General features: G+C 36.8%; 1 protein-coding gene across 3 annotated transcripts in view; it reads right to left on the bottom strand.

Moving 5' to 3' along the window:
- The window catches only part of CNTN5 (contactin 5), a 1,336,681-nt gene that overhangs the window by 442,970 nt on the left and 875,034 nt on the right, over positions 1-18,677 (bottom strand). For all 3 annotated transcript variants that reach the window (XM_078058730.1, XM_078058731.1, XM_078058732.1), the window contains one exon: positions 11,152-11,247. In XM_078058730.1, the coding sequence (XP_077914856.1) occupies positions 11,152-11,247 (96 nt within the window). The remainder of the gene's footprint in view (positions 1-11,151; positions 11,248-18,677) is intronic.

The raw sequence follows: 18,677 nt of genomic DNA, 5'->3' as shown, positions 1-18,677 counted from the left end.
AGGTCTTTTCTGATTTGTTGAGTATATTTTCTGGGGACGTTGTTACCCTGCTAGCATTTTGTTCTCTCATTAATCTATTCTCCTCTGCACAAAATGACAAGATGGAAAAAATCACCTCAACAAAAAGAACAAGAGGTAGTACCGACTGCCAGGGACCTACTCAATACGGACATTAGTACGATGTCAGATCTAGAGTTCAGAATCATCACTTTAAAGATACTAGCTGGGCTTGAAAAAAGCATGGAAGTTATTAGAGAAATGCTTTCTGGAGAAGTAAAAGAACTAAAATCGAACCAAGTAGAAATCAAAAAGGCTATTAATGAGGTGCAATCAAATATGGGGGCGCTAACTGCTAGGATAAATGAGGCAGAAGAAAGAATCAGTGAGATAGAAGACCAAATGATGGAAAATAAAGAAGCTGAGAAAAAGAGAGATAAACAACTACTGGATCACGAGGGCAGAATTCGAGAGATAAACGATACCATAAGACGAAACAACATTAGAATAATTGGGATCCCAGAAGAAGAAGAAAGAGAGAGAGGGGCAGAAGGTATAATGGAGCAAATTATAGCAGAGAACTTCCCTAATTTGGGGAAGGAAACAGGCATCAAAATCCAGGAAGCACAGAGAACCCCTCTCAAAATCAATAAAAATAGGTCGACACCCCGACATCTAATAGTAAAACTTACGAGTCTCAGAGACAAAGAGAAAATCCTGAAAGCACCTCGGGAGAAGAGATATGTAACCTACAATGGTAGAAACATTAGATTGGCAACAGACTTATCCACAGAGACCTGGCAGGCCAGAAAGGACTGGCAGGACATATTCAGAGCACTAAATGAGAAAAATATGCAGCCAAGAATACCATATCCAGCTAGGCTGTCATTGAAAATTGAAGGAGACATAAAAAGCTTCCAGGACAAACAAAAACTAAAGGAATTTGCAAACACGAAACCAGCCCTACAACAAATATTGAAAGGGGTCCTCTAAGCAAAGAGAGAGCCTAAAAGCAACGTAGACCAGAAAGGAACACAAACAATATACAGTAACAGTCACTTTACAGGCAATACAATGGCACTAAATTCCTATCTTTCAATAGTTACCCTGAATGTAAATGGACTAAATGCCCCAATCAAAAGACACAGGCTATCAGATTGGATTAAAAAACAAGACCCATCGATATGCTGTCTGCAAGAGACTCATTTTAGACCCAAAGACACCCAGATTGAAAGTGAGGGGGTGGAAAACCATTTACCATGCTAATGGACACCAAAAGAAAGCTGGGGTGGCAATCCTTATATCAGACAAATTAGATTTTAAACCAAAGACTGTAATAAGAGATGAGGAAGGACACTATATCCTACTTAAAGGGTCTATCCAACAAGAAGATCTAACAATTGTAAATATCTATGCCCCTAACATGGGAGCAGCCAATTATATAAGGCAATTAATAACAAAAGCAAAGAAACACATTGACAACAATACAATAATAGTGGGGGACTTTAACACCCCCTCACTGAAATGGACAGATCGTCTAAGCAAAAGATCAACAAGGAAATGAAGACTTTAAATGACACACTGGACCAAATGGACTTCACAGACATATTCAGAACATTCCATCCCAAAGCAACGGAATACACATTCTTCTCTAGTGCCCATGGAACATTCTCCAGAATAGATCACATCCTAGGTCATAAATCAGGTCTCAACCGGTACCAGAAGATTGGGATCATCCCCTGCATATTTTCAGACCACAATGGTTTGAAACTAGAACTCAATCACAAGAAGAAAGTCGGAAAGAACTCAAATACATGGAGACTAAAGAGCATCCTACTGAAGAATGAACGGGTCAACCAGGAAATTAAAGAAGAATTAAAAAAATTCATGGAAACCAATGAAAATGAAAACACAACTATTCAAAATCTTTGGGATACAGCAAAGGCAGTCCTAAGAGGAAAGTATATAGCAATACAAGCCTTTCTCAAGAAACAAGAAAGGTCTCAAGTACACAACCTAACCCTACACCTAAAGGAGCTGGAGAAAGAACAGCAAATAAAGCCTAAACCCAGCAGGAGAAGAGAAATAATAAAGATCAGAGCAGAAATCAATGAAATAGAAACCAAAAGAACAGTAGAACAGATCAACGAAACTAGGAGCTGGTTCTTTGAAAGAATTAACAAGATTGATAAGCCCCTGGCCAGACTTATCAAAAAGAAAAAGAAATGACCCAAATCAACAAAATCATGAATGAAAGAGGAGAAATCACAACCAACACCAAAGAAATACAAACAATTATAAGAACATATTATGAGCAACTCTATGCCAGCAAATTAGATAACCTGGAAGTAATGGATGCATTCCTAGAGATGTATCAACTACCAAAACTGAACCAGGAAGAAATAGAAAACCTGAACAGACCTATAACCACTAAGGAAATAGAAGCAGTCATCAAAAATCTCCCAAAACACAAAAGCCCAGGGCCAGATGGCTTCCCAGGGGAATTCTACCAAACATTTCAAGAAGAATTAATACCTATCCTTCTGAAACTGTTCCAAAAAATAGAAATGGAAGGAAAACTTCCAAACTCATTTTATGAGGCCAGCATTACCTTGATCCCAAAACCAGACAAAGACCCCATCAAAAAGGAGAATTACAGACCAATATCCCTGATGAACATGGATGCAAAAATTCTCACCAAAATACTAGCCAATAGGATCCAACAGTACATTAAAAGGATTATTCACCACGACCAAGTCGGATTTATCCCTGGGCTGCAAGGTTGGTTCAACATCCGCAAATCAATCAACGTGATACAATACATTAACAAAAGAAAGAACAAGAATCATATGATCCTCTCAATAGATGCAGAAAAAGCATTTGACAAAGTACAGCATCCTTTCTTGATCAAAACTCTTCAGAGTATAGGGATAGAGGGTACATACCTCAATATCATAAAAGCCATCTATGAAAAACCTACAGCGCATATCATTCTCAATGGGGAAAAACTGAGAGCTTTCCCCCTAAGGTCAGGAACGCGGCAGGGATGTCCACTATCACCACTGCTATTCAACATAGTATTGGAAGTCCTAGCCACAGCAATCAGACAACAAAAAGAAATCAAAGGCATCCAAATCGGCAAAGAAGAAGTCAAACTCTCACTCTTTGCAGATGATATGATACTTTATGTGGAAAATCCCAAAGACTCCACCCCAAAACTGCTAGAACTCGTACAGGAATTCAGTAAAGTGGCAGGATATAAAATCAATGCACAGAAGTCAGTGGCATTCCTATACACCAACAACAAGTCAGAAGAAAGAGAAATTAAGGAGTCGATCCCATTTACAATTGCACCCAAAACCATAAGATACCTAGGAATAAATCTAACAAAAGAGGCAAAGGATCTGTACTCAGAAAACTATAAAATACTCATGAAAGAAATTGAGGAAGACACAAAGAAATGGAAAAACGTTCCATGCTCATGGATTGGAAGAACAAATATTGTGAAGATGTCAATGCTACCTAGAGCAATCTACACATTCAACGCAATCCCCATCAAAATACCATCCACTTTCTTCAAAGAAATGGAACAAATAATCCTAAAATTTGTATGGAACCAGAAAAGACCCCGCATAGCCAGAGGAATGTTGAAAAAGAAAAGCAAAGCTGGCGGCATCACAATTCCGGACTTCCAGCTCTACTACAAAGCTGTCATCCTCAAGACAGTATGGTACTGGCACAAAAACAGGCACATAGATCAATGGCACAGAATAGAGAGCCCAGAAATGGACCCTCAACTCTATGGTCAACTAATCTTTGACAAAGCAGGAAAGAATGTCCAATGGCAAAAAGACAGTCTCTTCAACAAATGGTGTTGGGAAAATTGGACAGCCACATGCAGAAGAATGAAACTGGACCATTTCCTTACACCACACACAAAAATAGACTCCAAATGGTTGAAAGACCTCAATGTGAGACAGGAGTCCATCAAAATCCTAAAGGAGAATACAGGCAGCAACCTCTTCAACCTCAGCCGCAGCAACTTCTTCCTAGAAACATCGCCAAAGGCAAGGGAAGCAAAGGCAAAAATGAACTATTGGGACTTCATCAAGATAAAAAGCTTTTGCAAAGCAAAGGAAACAGTCAACAAAACCAAAAGACAACTGACAGAATGGGAGAAGATATTTGCAAATGACATGTCAGATAAAGGGCTAGTATCCAAAATCTATAAAGAACTCATCAAACTCAACACCAAAAGAACAAAGAATCCAATCAAGAAATGGGCAGAAGACATGAACAGACATTTTTCCAAAGAAGACATCCAAACGGCCAACAGACACATGAAAAAGTGTTCAATATTGCTCGCCATCAGGGAAATCCAAATCAAAACCTCAATGAGATACCACCTCACACCAGTCAGAATGGCTAAAATTAACAAGTCAGGAAAGGACAGATGTTGGCGGGGATGCGGAGAAAGGGGAACCCTCCTACACTGTTGGTGGGAATGCAAGTTGGTGCAGCCACTCTGGAAAACAGTGTGGAGGTTCCTCAAAAAGTTGAAAATAGAGCTACCATATGATCTAGCAATTGTACTCCTGGGTATTTACCCCAAAGATACAAAAGTAGGGACCCGAAAGGGTACGTGCACCCCGATGTTTATAGCAGCAATGTCCACAATAGCCAAACTGTGGAAAGAGCCAAGATGTCCATCAATGGATGAATGGATAAAGAAGAGGTGGTATATATATACAATGGAATATTATGCAGCCATCAAAAGGAATGAGATCTTGCCATTTGCAACGACGTGGATGGCACTGGAGGGTATTATGCTGAGCGAAATAAGTCAAACAGAGAAAGACATGTATCATATGACCTCATTGATATGAGGAATTCTTAATCTCAGGAAACAAACTGAGGGTTGCTGGAGTGGGGGGTGGGGTGGGAGGGATGGGGTGACTGGGTGATGGACACTGGGGAGGGTATGTGCTCTGGTAAGTGCTGTGAATTGTGCAAGACTGTTGAATCTCAGATCTGCACCTCTGAAACAAATAATGCAATATATGTCAAGAAAGAAAAAAAAGAAGAAGAAGAATGTAGCAGGAGGGGAAGAATGAAGGGGGGGAAATCGGAGGGGGAGAAGAACCATGAGAGACAATGGAGTCTGAAAGACAAACTGAGGGTTCTAGAGGGGAGGGGGTTGGGAGGATGGGTTAGCCTGGTGATGGGTATTGAGGAGGGCACGTTCTGCATGGAGCACTGGGTGTTATGCACAAACAATGAATCATGGAACACTATATCTAAAACTAATGATGTAATGTATGGGGATTAACATAACAATAAAAAAATAAAAAAAAATAAAGCCATTACTCTTAGGAGGATGAAACATAACAGGCTTTCTTAACCTAGAGAGAGACCTAGATAGAATGCCAAGATGGAGGAATTCACCCCAAAAGAAAGAACAGGTAAAGTCCACAGCTAAGGATCTAATCAAAACAGATATACGTAATATGCTTGATCCAGAATTTAAAGCAATGATCATAAGGATACTAGCTGGGCTTGAGAAAAGCATAGAAGACACTAGGGAGTCCCTTACCACAGAGATTAAAAAACCTAAGAACTAATCAGGCTAAAATAAAACATGCTATAACTGTGATGTGAAACTGACTAGATGTAATGACTACAAGGATGGAAGAAATAGAGGAATTAATAAGTGATATAGAAGATAAAATTATGGGAAAAATGAAGCTGAAAGGAGAGGGAAAGAAATATATTGGATCACAAATGTAGACTTAGGGTACTCAGCAACTCCAAAAGCATACTAAAATTCATATCATAGGAGTCCCAGAGACTCTGAGAAAAGGGAGAAGAATGTTTACTGGAGGAAATTACAGCCCAAACTTCCCTACTCTGGGGAAGGATACAGACATCCAGATCCAGGAGGCACAGAGAACTCCCATCAAAATAAACAAAAGCAGGCCCAACACCAAGACATAGTATAGTCAAATTTGCAAAACATAGAGATAAAGAAAAAAATCCTAAAAGCAACAAGAGAAAAGAAGTCCCTAACTTACAAGGGGAAGACCCATAAAGCTCGCTATAGATCTCTCCGCAGAAACTTGGCAGGCCAGAAGAGTGTGGCATGATATATTCAACGTGCTGAATGGGAAACATCAGCAGCCAAGACTACTCAATCCAGCAAGGCTATCATTCAGAATAGAAAGAGAGATAAAGAGATTCCAAGACAAACAAAACTAAAGGAATCTGTGACCACTAAACCAGCCCTGCAAGAAGTACTGAAAGGGGCTCTTTGGGATAGAAAACCAAAAGTAAGAAGACTAGAAAGGAACAGAGAAAACTTCCAGAAATAATGACTTAACAAGTATTACAATGGCAGGGCTGCCTGGGTGGCTCAGTCAGTTAAGCATCTATCTTTAGCTACTCAGGGTCCTGGGATCAAGCCCTACATCAGGCTCCCTGTTCAGCGGGGAGTCTCCTTCTCCATCTCCCTCTGTCCCTCTCCCCCACTCATGCTCTCTCTCTCTCTCTGTCTCAAATAAATAAATAAAACCTTAAAAAAGTAAAAAAAAAAAAAAAAACTAAACTAAAAAAAGTAATACAATGGCACTAAATTCATATCTATCAATAATCATTCTGAATGTAAATGGGCTAAATGCTCCAATAAAAAAAAAAAATAGGGTGTCAGAATGGATAAAAAACCAAAACTCATCTATATGTTGCCTATAAGAGACTCATTTTAGACCTAGAGACACCTACAGATTGAAAGTGAGGATATAGAGAAATTTTTATCATGCTAATGGAAAGCCAGAACCATACTTGTATTACAGAAACTAGATTTTATTTATTTATTTCCTTTAAAGGTTTTATTTATTTATTTTACAGAGAGATAGAAATAACCAGAGAGCACAAGGCGGGGGGGGTTGGTAATGGCAGAGGGAGAAGGAGAAGCAGGGCGAGGAGCCTGACATGGGGCTCAATCCCAGGACCCTGAGATCATGACCTGAGTCGAAGGCAGACACCCAACCAACTGAGCAACTCAGGCGCCCCTAGAAACTAGATTTTAAACTAGACTGTAACAAGAGATGAAGAAGGGCACTATATCGTAATAAAGGGTCTATACAAAAATATCTAATAATTATAAATCTTTTTTTTTTAAAGATTTTATTTATATGACAGAGAGAGACACAGCGAGAGAGGGAACACAAGCAGGGGGAGCTGGAGAGGGAGAAGCAAACTCCCCGCTGAGCAGAGAGTCCGATGTGGGGCTCAATCCCAGGCCCTGGGATCATGACCTGAGCCGAAGGCAGACGCTTAACGACTGAGCCACCCAGACATCCCTAAATCTACTTTTTAAAAAGAGAGAGACAGAGGAAGAGAAAAAGGGACAGAGAGACACACAGAGAGAGAGACAGAATCAAAGGAGTGGAATTAGGTAAAGTATGAGAGACAAAGATTTTGAAGAGTTTTGTGATGAAAAGGAACAGAAAAATGAGGTAGTAGGTGAAAGATGACATGAGTCAAGAGAGCTTTGCTTTGTTTTGTTTTTAGGTGAAGGAAGAGACAGTATAGTTGCATGCTTTTGGGAATGATCAAGAAGAGACTAAACAATCTCTGGTGAAGATGCGGATCATCTTCACTGAAGCAATTTCTTAAAGTAGACAGAAAAAGGATGAACTACAGTGCACAAGTTAAGGGATTGGCCATAAAAGCACAACAATGCATCTATACTAAAAAAGGAAAGGGGTGTTTGGATGGCTCAGTGGGTTAAGCATTCAATTCTTAATTTCAGCTCAGGTCATAATCTCAGGGTTGTGAGATGGAGCACCCCCTCCCCCAGTCAGGTATGGAGGCTGCTTAAGATTCTCTCTCTTTCCCTCTGACTCTCCCCCAGTCTCCCACATGTACTCTCTCTCTCTCTCTCTCTTTAAAAAAGGGGGGGGGGGGAATTAGAATCTATCAGTACAGATGCTAATGCGTGTTTCATTTGGTGGTGAAGGCTGTAGAAGTTATTTCCTAATTGCCTTCCTTTCCCCAGTGAAGTAGGATGCATGGTTATCAGCTGAGAGTGGGGATGGCAGAAAAACTGAAGGATGGGAGACATACCAGATTTGACAGAATTACAGTAAGAGAACTAAAGTTATTTTTCTTTTTAAAATTTCTGATCCTCATTAAAGTGTCCTTGAAATTCATAGCTTGGTTTTTAAACTCAGATCAGTCTGCATAATTCTCTCTGGTTCTTTTCTTTTACAGTCGTATTAAATTGAGTAGGTTCGGGTATGCAGTAGGCTGAAAGATGGATCTACATTAGGATTAAGGTTTTGCCAACTGTTGAGTCAGTGTGATGAAGCATAAGAGGGATGAGAAAATTGAAGCTCTATGCAAGAAAATGATAATCATTGAAGGAGAAAAGTGAGAATCAAAGGAGGGGAAGTAGAGTGAGAAGGAGCTAGGATCAATGATTTGTAGATTTTAATGACGTTAAAGGATTCCTAGAATCAGGGTATTGGAAGGAATAAGCAGAAGGTAGTAGATGCTAATAAGAAGTGTGGTAATTGAGAGATTGTAGCTGTTTGTAATAACAGTTCAAGTGGCCATGGATGGTTGTAAAATAAGAGCATCGCAATGGAGAAATAAAAGGAATGAAGAGGACAGGATGTTGTAAGACCTCTGCTGAAATTACCAAATACTAAGACTGGAGCAGTATTGAAGAAATTGACAGTGACCCAGGTGGTAAAATCTCAGGAAATGAAGATAATGAGCTGGGAGAGTGTAAATGATTGCAACAAGAAAGTGTAGAGTCTAATGGCTTGAAATTTAAAGCTGAAGGTTTGTAAGGAGGAAGGGAGAACAGGTAATGAGAAGAAAGGAGGATATCAGTTCCAATCTTACTCTGAATGGTACATACAAATTGGGAGAATAAATAGCCATGACTTTAAAGGGCTGTGGGGAAGCCATATCTTCAGTGTATATGCAAGTTTCAGTTGGAGCAAGAATATAAAAGCGATGTTCAACAAAGAACCTTAAAGATAGGATTTGACTGATCAGGAGAAAACTACTCATCTGGTAAGTGTTAGACATTGGTCTGGATGCTGAGTTACTCCTGTTATTTTGGGCTATGCACGTATCCCCTAAAACTCTGTGGTGCTAACATTGATGTTTGAGTGGATCATTTGACATAAAACCCCAAAATGAGTACCTAGTAGAATACAACCTTTCCTACCATATTAAGGTATACAATCAGTCTCATATTTTTTTTATTACTTATTAAGTAATCTCTACACCCAGCGTGGGGCTCAAATTCAAGATTCTGAGATCAAGAGTCACATGTTCCACCAATTGAGCCAGCCAGGTGCCCCAGGTGTATATATTCTTACAACATATATACAATAGCTACCATCTGGCATTACTCTTATTGATGTCAGTCAGATATCACATTTTTATTTATTTCATCAATTATTAATACATATTCTTATATCTCTTGCTTATCATGTATGCAATTCATTATTGCTATTTTTCCCAATTAGAAATCTCTGTAGTTTTCTTTGGCAATTGGATAATTTGTCTTTGTATAATCTTGCAGTTTTGCTTCCTGTATCATTCTCTCACATTTCCCTTTTCTGCACATGCTCTAACAGCCTTGCGATATAGGTTATGTTTCAAAAAATCTTGCTTTCATGTTAACTCCTGTAAGTCTGATGGTGAACACTTTCATCCTTTATAGAGCAGATTCCTTTGTCCTCTTCCTCTTCCTTCTTCTCTTTTATCTTTAACAATTATTCATCTAATATTGCTCCTTAAACTAAATCTAATAACCCAACATTAGACATAGCATATATTGATGCTATAGGATTCTCTTAAACCTACTAAAATTTTTTGTCTTATCCATAGAAAAAAAGTTACAACACATGTTTCCTTGAAAGAATCTAAGCCTAGAATCACAAGCAGGTAAGATTAAATATGTTTACTGTAAAAGTCCCTAAGCTACTCACAGAAGGAGTAGACTGAATTGAGCAATAAGAATTAGGTGGGGAAAACTCAAAAATTGGTTCCTGATAGTAATTATTATCTGAGTTTCAAAGCAAAATGTTTTTTGAAACTATTTTCTTATTGAAACATAATTTACTTTTCCCTCAGTTAAAAAAATTAGAAAGGGGGTCAGATAAAGATGAGAAATTTTAAGAAAATTGAGGTCCTATTGTAATTTATGATAAGAATTATCCATGGTAGAACAAAGTTGGGCCCCATTACTACACCGATAATTACAACCTAGAAACAAGTATGATTTTCACACTAAACAAAGAAGAAAAATTGATTGAGATGCCAGGACTGAATTCAGTTTCCTGTTAACCCTAAGGTCTTTGTTATTTCTCAGATAAACATTTGATTCTCTCTCTCTAGTTGATACTGGCCACTCTTAAATTGTATTATAGGAAAACTATACTGAGATACAAAGAGGTACTCATCTCAAATTATAGAACTAAAAAAAAACAGAGTATAATTATCTGGATTGGCAAAGGGAATATAATTAATCTGAGCACAGTTTACTATTCTGTTCCTCCAAACCCCATGAAGTACTTACCTATTACCATGACTTTTACAAATAAGAGCTCAAGTGGCCAAAAAGTAATATGTAAATTATAGTTTTGTTTGAAACTCAAAAAAATATTTCTTTTTTTTTTTTTTTTCAAAAAAATATTTCTTAGCAGTTTTTGTTCCAGTGTCACAAACAACACCATAAACAACCCAGTTTCAAGCTTATCTTCTGAAACAAGATGCACGTTGTTATTCAGTTAACTCCACTCTGACACTCCAAATAATTTTGAAAAGTTTTTACTCTCTCAGCTTATCACATTCCTTGTGCTCCAGGCAATGTATTCCTCACTGGTGGCAGGCAGAGACATAACCACAACAATCAACAGTTAGAATGGCAATAAAACAATCTTATCATAGGAGTGCAGTCTTCTGTCCAGTGGTAGTTAGAGTATATGATCTTTAACTACTAAGCTGGTACTCTGGTACATTTCAAAAAAACCATGCACATTTCACCTGGAATATTTCTTAGTCAATACCCTGTCTAAAAGAATGAGCATATAGTAAAAGAGATCAGCAGCAATGTAGAATGGGATCCTACTGTACCTGGAGAATGAGGCGGAGGAGAGCACATCAGAACAACCCCCTGGCCTTCCCTCACCGAGACTGCACTTCTTGTCCGGCCACTAAAATTTCCCAGATCTGTCAATATAACACAGCACTTAGATGCAAGGCAAAAAAAAAAAAAAAAAAAACTTAAAGAATTTCTACTTTTATAACTTGTACCTACTTTTCTCTCATTATGCAAAGTTTATTTTTGTTTGTTAGGCAGTGATATCAGGGCCTTAAAAATAAATCTATACCATACTATACCATACAATTTTAAATACCACAATTTTCAGATTATATGCACTACACACTATTTCTATTTATAGTGCATACAAGTTGCCAGTATAGGAAGAAAATAGACAATACATTTATAACACATTAAATAGTCCTTTTATTTCTATATAAAATTTTTACATATTGATTTTTCTAATATTAATAAAACCAAATCATGCATAGTGAGAAGAGAAATAGAAGTGGTTAGGGGTGTCTGGTGTCCAACCTGGTGCTTCATTATGTCATGCTCGGAATGGTGTGTAAAACGAAGCATGAATTTTCTAAATTAGAGAGACTTGTGTGCTCTAGCAGAATATAATGAGGATATAAAGTATTCTTTTTCTATAAATGTGAGTGAAAAAGTCATGTTATTTTCATTTTATAGAAGCCTGGAATGGCTTGTACAAATTAATTATATCCACCCATTTTCATTACTCTGGAACTATCGTAGTTATCAAAATACCCAACTATATGTATGAAGAATTACAACATTGATTGGGGTTCAACTCCCTTCTCTTAAATTATGTTGCATTTGCACAATTTGAAAATACTTTCCTAAAAATAAAGTTACCTAAAAAATGAAGTATATTATTTGCATTTCTATTACTGTTTATTAATCTATTCATAGTTCAGTATATATGGCCTTTTCCCCCTTCTTGGGCTAAGTTGATCAAAGATATGATTTTTAGAATAGTTTCCTAGGAATGGTAGGATTTCAATATTTATAAAAATAAACAATGTCCCAGAATTCTCAATCTGTAAAATCATGTTCCCATGGTGAAAAATACTTCTTGAAAATGTTCTGCCTTTCCCTCCATTATTCACCAACTGTAAAAGAGGTTTTTTGAAACTTCTCATTACTTCACATTAAAATAGTATGTTTCACACTAATACAATGTAGACTCTCAAATTTAATGTTTGTTAATCTGACAAATGATGAGAGTAAGCAGTCAAGAAAATATACTGAAATTATATGGAGATAAATCACTAACTTTAATATCCTAAGAGGGATCTTATACTTTTTTTGAGATATATGCAACAATTTACTGATTTACTGAATTTACAATCAAATCTTCTTAAACACATTCAAAATCATGAGGAACTACTAAACTGTGAAGGCATAATGCCAAATAAATAAAAAAGTATTCATTATTGATGAAAGTGTTTATAATTTTACACATAATTCTATGCTTCAGGGAGCCTGAGTGGTTCAGTTGGTTAAGCATCTGCCTTCAGCTCAGGTCATGATCCCAGGGTCCTGGGATCGAGTCCAGCATCAGGCTCCCTGCAGAAGCAGTCTGCTTCTCCCTCTGCCGCTGCTTCTCTCTCTCTCTCTGTCTCTCATGAATAAATAAATAAAAATAATACATCTGTGCTTCATTGTCAATAGTTAAGCGTTTCACAAACTGGATAGATTAGAAAAAATTGTCCTAATTCTTTCTTTCTTTCTTTCTTTCTTTCTTTCTTTCTTTCTTTCTTTCTTTCTTTTTCTTTCTTTCTTTCTTTCTTTCTTTCTTTCTTTCTTTCTTTCTTTCTTTCTTTCTTTCTTTCTTTCTTTCTTTCTTTCTTTCCTTTCCTTTCCTTTTGATGGGGGTTTGAAAACATAGACACTAACTTCTGGTAAAAATCAAGTTTACTCATTTTCAAATATGTGTGATTCATGGCTTTAAATTTCCTATGCATTGGTTCTTAGGGATAGAAGCTGTCTTTTTCCAATAAAAGATCTTAATATGAAAACAAGCATGGCAAGATTTCTAATTTGACTTCCTTTGACTCTACTCTTGGACACAGGAACCACCCAGTGAAGCAGTGATTGCATTAAGGTTGTAATGCCTCTTTAGGCATGGTTTTACTTTCCTTTTTTCATCCTCACTGAATTTATAAACTCTGGAAGGCTATTTGGATATCAATGTATTATAACTGAATTTCTTAAATGGTTTCTGAAAAATATATATATCTTCCAATACATTTACTACAAGTTTATGTTATGCTTATTCTGACATTTCAAATCAACCTATTATAGTAAACAGAATATTTTAATAAAGGACAGTCCTAAATTAATTTCTATATCTGAGAAACTGAAGTACAGGCATGGCCTAGAAATTAGACATGAAAAAGAATAGAAAATTATAGAATAATTATGACCCAAATTGTGTTTTGAGATCACAATGACCTGAAAGATAGCACTAAGTTGTAATTGCTGTATTAGGTATTAGCTGTTAATACAGGTACAATTCAACATTTCCTCATGGAATTTTCTGTGTCATTATTTCCTAGGAAGTATAGCAGTACAAAGATAAATGGATTTTTTCAATTGTGAATATATTTCTTTCTTTCATAAAACATATAGGGAAATACTAAAAAGGAGACTGAATTTTTATTGAGAGTGTACTTTTCTCATTTAAATCCTTCCTTCTAAGGAAAAAAAAAGTGAAATATTATCTGTAATGTAAAAATGGTCCTTGTGTTAGGCAAGATTTTGGTTATCTGTGGCAGAATGATTTATGTGAAAAAAATTCTTGGTTAGAGTGGGGATGGCAATTGGGCAGAACAGTCTTAGTGAAAATACAGCTGGTTATTTTTATCTCATTGTGAATGAAAGCAGTTACTTTCTTTGGAGGTACTTATCGGAGAACTTAGTTTGAGTGCTTATTACATTATTTTAATAGCTTATACATTGTATATATCAAGGAGATAAAAAAAACAAGAACATTAGGGGGCGCCTGGGTGGCTCAGTCATTAAGCGTCTGCCTTCGGCTCAGGTCATGATCCCAGGGTCCTGGGATCGAGCCCCACATCGGGCTCCTTGCGCTGCGGGAAGCCTGCTTCTCCCTCTCCCACTCCCCCTGCTTGTGTTCCCTCTCTCTCTGTCAAGTAAATGAATAAAGTCTTTAAAAACAAAAACATTTATGGATGGAGCTTTGATTATTTTATTGACACATGTAAAAAGTACATGTTGATACGTTCTTTTTTTTTTAAGATTTTATTTATTTGCGAGAGAATGAGAGACAGAGAACATGCGAGGGAGGAGGGTCAGAGGGAGAAGCAGACTACCTGCTCAGCAGGGAGCCTGATGTGGGACTCCATCCCCGGACTCCAGGATCATGACCCGAGCCGAAGGCAGTTGCTTAACCAACTGAGCCACCCAGGCGCCCTGATATGTTCTATTTTTGGTTTATAAGGGAAAAATGAGTAAAAATTAAAATCTTAGTACAAGGACTCCAAAATTCAGGTTAAAGTCTTGAACTGAAATAAACCTCTTTCTAAACTTATAAAATAGCACGTGGACAAATAGACAAGTAATGAACTAGAGGAGAAAGTTTGTGATCAAGAATCACAGGGCTCTAGGCCTTGTCTTTTCTGTAACTCTTCTTCCAAGTGCAGAAGTTCATGCAGAGTTTGATAGTGGAACTTTAACTAGAGCTGCAGCTTACAGAAATATTGTACCTATTCATCCTCAATGAACCATGCAAAGAAAAAAAAAGATATATAATAAATAATGTGTTTGAGAACCTCACATAACAGAATGTAGATTTAGGATGTGTGATTTGAAGCATATTCAACAAATGTAAGATAAATAATTTCATCCATTTATGTAATAAATATTTCTCCAGTGCAGACCACACACTGAACACAATGTTAGGTACTAGGGTTACAGAAAAGATGCAAAGGAAGGATGTAGATGTATGAACTTACCATATCTACTTGGGCCAACTTTCCACAGACCCAGCTGAGAGGAATCTGTGCCACCAAATAGATGTATGAGCCCAAACTATCATAGCTTCAGCTTGTCACAGCCATCCTTATGAGTTACCATGTAGCACTTCATGATATTCTCCTAAATGTGAGCTACACATACACACACACACATACAATTTGAGTTTTTTCCTTCCTTTCTCTCCTTCCTTCCTCCACCTGCCTACCTTTCCTCCTTCCTTCTTCCCCTTTCTTCCTTGCATTATTCCACAAAGGATTTGAAACAGCTTAAAATACATTTGTATATAATATAAAAAATCAAATAAGTGGTTTACAGATTCCAGGTGAAGATAAAATGGGTATGGTATGAATCCTGTAGGTTAAGATTAACACTTAGGAATATATGTCATATGCTTTTATAAATTATTAGAAGTTGGCCGTTAATTTTACGTTAAACTTAAAGGGCCAAAATAAAGATGGATATATTTCCAGTCTTAGCATTCATGGTTACGGCAAGATAAAAATTTTCCAGTAACTCAGTGTAAGAGTAATGTTAATAGATTGTAAGGTTTATAGAAGGATTTCTCCTGAAAGACTTCATAAAGATCACACTGGGTGGTATAGTGGGTTGAACAAATTTGCAAACAAAATAGGAAGGTTTTTCACCCATTAAGACACCTTAAGTAGGTATAGTGCACGTGAACACATACATACACGTGAAAACATTTCAAAAACCATTGCCTAGACAGGTGAATTATTTGAAAGTGTTAGAGAAAGAAAGTACATAAGGGGTTCAGGACACTGATCTTATGATCTTAGGTTAAGTACAATAGATTGGTTAGTTACTGGGGAGAAATGAGGTAAAAGGATCAAGGCAACAGGATAAATCTTATTTTAAAATTTTATTTAAAATCAATTAATTAACATATAGTGTATTATTTGTTTCAGAGGGAGAGTTCAGTGATTAATCAGTTACATATAACACCCAATGCTCATTGCATCATGTGCCCTCCTTAATGCCCATCACCCAGTTATCCCTTCCCCCTACACACTTCCCCTCCAGCGACCCTCAGTTTGTTTCCAATGGTCAAGAATCTCTTATGGTTTATCTCCCCCTCTGATTTAATCTTATTTTATTTTTCCCTCCCTACGCCTATGTTCATCTGTTTTGTTTCTTAAATTTCACATATGAGTGAAATCATATGATAATTGTCTTTCTCTGAAAGACTTATTTCACTTAGCATAATATCCCCTAGTTCCATCCACGTCATTGCAAATGGCAAGATTTCATTTTTTGATGGCTGAGTAATATTCCATTGTGTATATATACATCACATCTTTATCCATTCCTCTGTCGATGGACATCTGGGCTCTTTCCATAATTTGGCTATTATGGATATTGCTGCTATAAACATTGGGGTGCATGTGCCCCTTTGAATCACTATGTTTGTATTCTTTGGATAAATAGCCAGTAGTGCAATTGCTGGGTCATAGGGTAGGTCTATTTTTATCTTTTTGAAGAACCTCCATACTGTTTTCCAGAGTTGCTGAACCAGTTTGCATTCCCACCAACAATGTAAGAGGGTTCCCCTTTCTCTGTATCCTCACCAACATTTGTTGTTTCCCGACTTGTTTATTTTAGCCATTCTGACTGGTGTGAGGTGGTATCTCATTGTGGTTTTGATTTGTATTTTCCTTATGCCGAGTGATGTTGAGCATTTTTTCATGTGTCTGTTGGCCATTTGGATGTCTTCTTTGGAGAAATGTCTGTTCATGTCTTCTGCCCATTTCTTGACTGGATTATTTGTTTTTTGGATGTTGAGTTTTATAAGCTCTTTATAGATCTTGGTTACTAACCCTTTATCTAATAGGACATTTGCAAATATCTTCTCCCATTCTGTCGGTTGTCTTTTGGTTTTGTCAATTGTGTCTTTTGCTCTGTAAAAGCTTTTTATTTTGGTGAAGTCCCAATAGTTCATTTTTGCTTTTGTTTCCCTTGCTTTGGAGATGTGCCTAGCAAGAAGTTGCTGTGACTGAGGTCAAAGAGGTTGCTGCCTATGTTCTCCTAAAGGATTTTGATGGACTCCTGTCTCACACAGAGGTCTTTAATCCATTTTGAGTTTATTTTTGTGCATGGTGTAAGGAAATGGTCCAGTTTCATTCTTCTACATGTGGCTGTCCAATTTTCCCAACACCATTTAACAAGATAAATCTTATACAATTAGGAATAAAGTGTTGAGGTTCATCTGCCTCCTGGGTTTTAATTTCCTAGTCTTCAGTCTCTTCTGAGTAAGTCACAATGTTTGGTGTATGAGAGTTGTGTGTTTAGAAAAAGGAATGGGAATCAGAGCGTTTATTTTAAATTGCACTTGGTTAGGGACGCCTGGGTGGCTCAGTTGGTTGAATGTCTGACTCCTGATTTTGACTCAGGTCCTGATCTCAGTGTTGTGGGATCAAGCCCTGTGTCAAGCTCCGCACTCGGCCTGGTTGGGATTCTTTCTCTCCCTCTCTCTCTCAAATAAATAAATAAATCTTTAAAATAAAATAAATTGCACTTGGTTATACATTCATCCTGTAGGTGGTGCTAGTAGCTTTAGACTGTCCATGCTTTAGGTATTCTCAATTAATTCTCTAACACTAAAGGTTTTGTAAATATAACTGACTATGGTTCTAAACTTCATAAAATTGAGTTTGATTTTATACAAAAACTAAAACAATTGAAAAAGGTAAAACACTTTAGACTAGATGTCAGAGACTTGAATTTTATTAATTACCAACATTAGGGTATCAGATTCTTATGTAAGATTATAATATTGAAGAACTAAGATAGGTACTCTTTCTGCGGGGCCTCATAACTTTAACTTCTGTGATTTCTATAAAAATGACTGAAAGATTTTCTAATATTAACTTTGTATTTGTTGCCTCATTTGCAAAGTGATTGCATATTGAAGTCTTCTTTCATCACTTTTGTTTCTTATTGCTACTATTGTTTCTGTTATCATTAGGATTATTCAGATCATTGTCAGATTTTTGTGTCTCATATAAATATCCTGTAATAAAAACTGGCCAGACCTCATTCAGAAACTATCTTTGACATTCTAAAACAATGAAAAAGGGGAAAAGAAATTATAATCACACTACCTACTAGCATATATACATACTCCAACATGCTAGGCATGTTGGAGATTAAATATTAATTTCTCCATTTTAAAGGTTACTAAACATACGTGAAGAGAAAATAAAAGCTTGACTATGGTTGCACAGTTAAGAAGTAGTGAATTGGCAAATCAAAATCAATGTGATTGTTTAATAAAATGTATTAGTACAAAAGCAATTCAACATTTGGAAGTTAGGCCAAGTTGATTTTAGGAATTTAGAAATAATCCTCATAAGGATCTCTTATAAAAATCATTTTCTGAGAGATGAAAGACATATAGATGAAAATTAGTGAAGAATGGAAAAAGTAATTCTTACATTTATTTTGAGTGAGAATTAAATAAGCATTTTTCAATACATAGCCATTTGCCTGCATGTAAAAGCTTTCCTAAGACACT

The sequence above is a fragment of the Halichoerus grypus genome, chromosome 11 (genome assembly GCF_964656455.1).
Source record: "Halichoerus grypus chromosome 11, mHalGry1.hap1.1, whole genome shotgun sequence".
Taxonomy (NCBI): domain Eukaryota; kingdom Metazoa; phylum Chordata; class Mammalia; order Carnivora; family Phocidae; genus Halichoerus; species Halichoerus grypus.
This window is presented reverse-complemented; position numbering and strand designations above follow the sequence as displayed.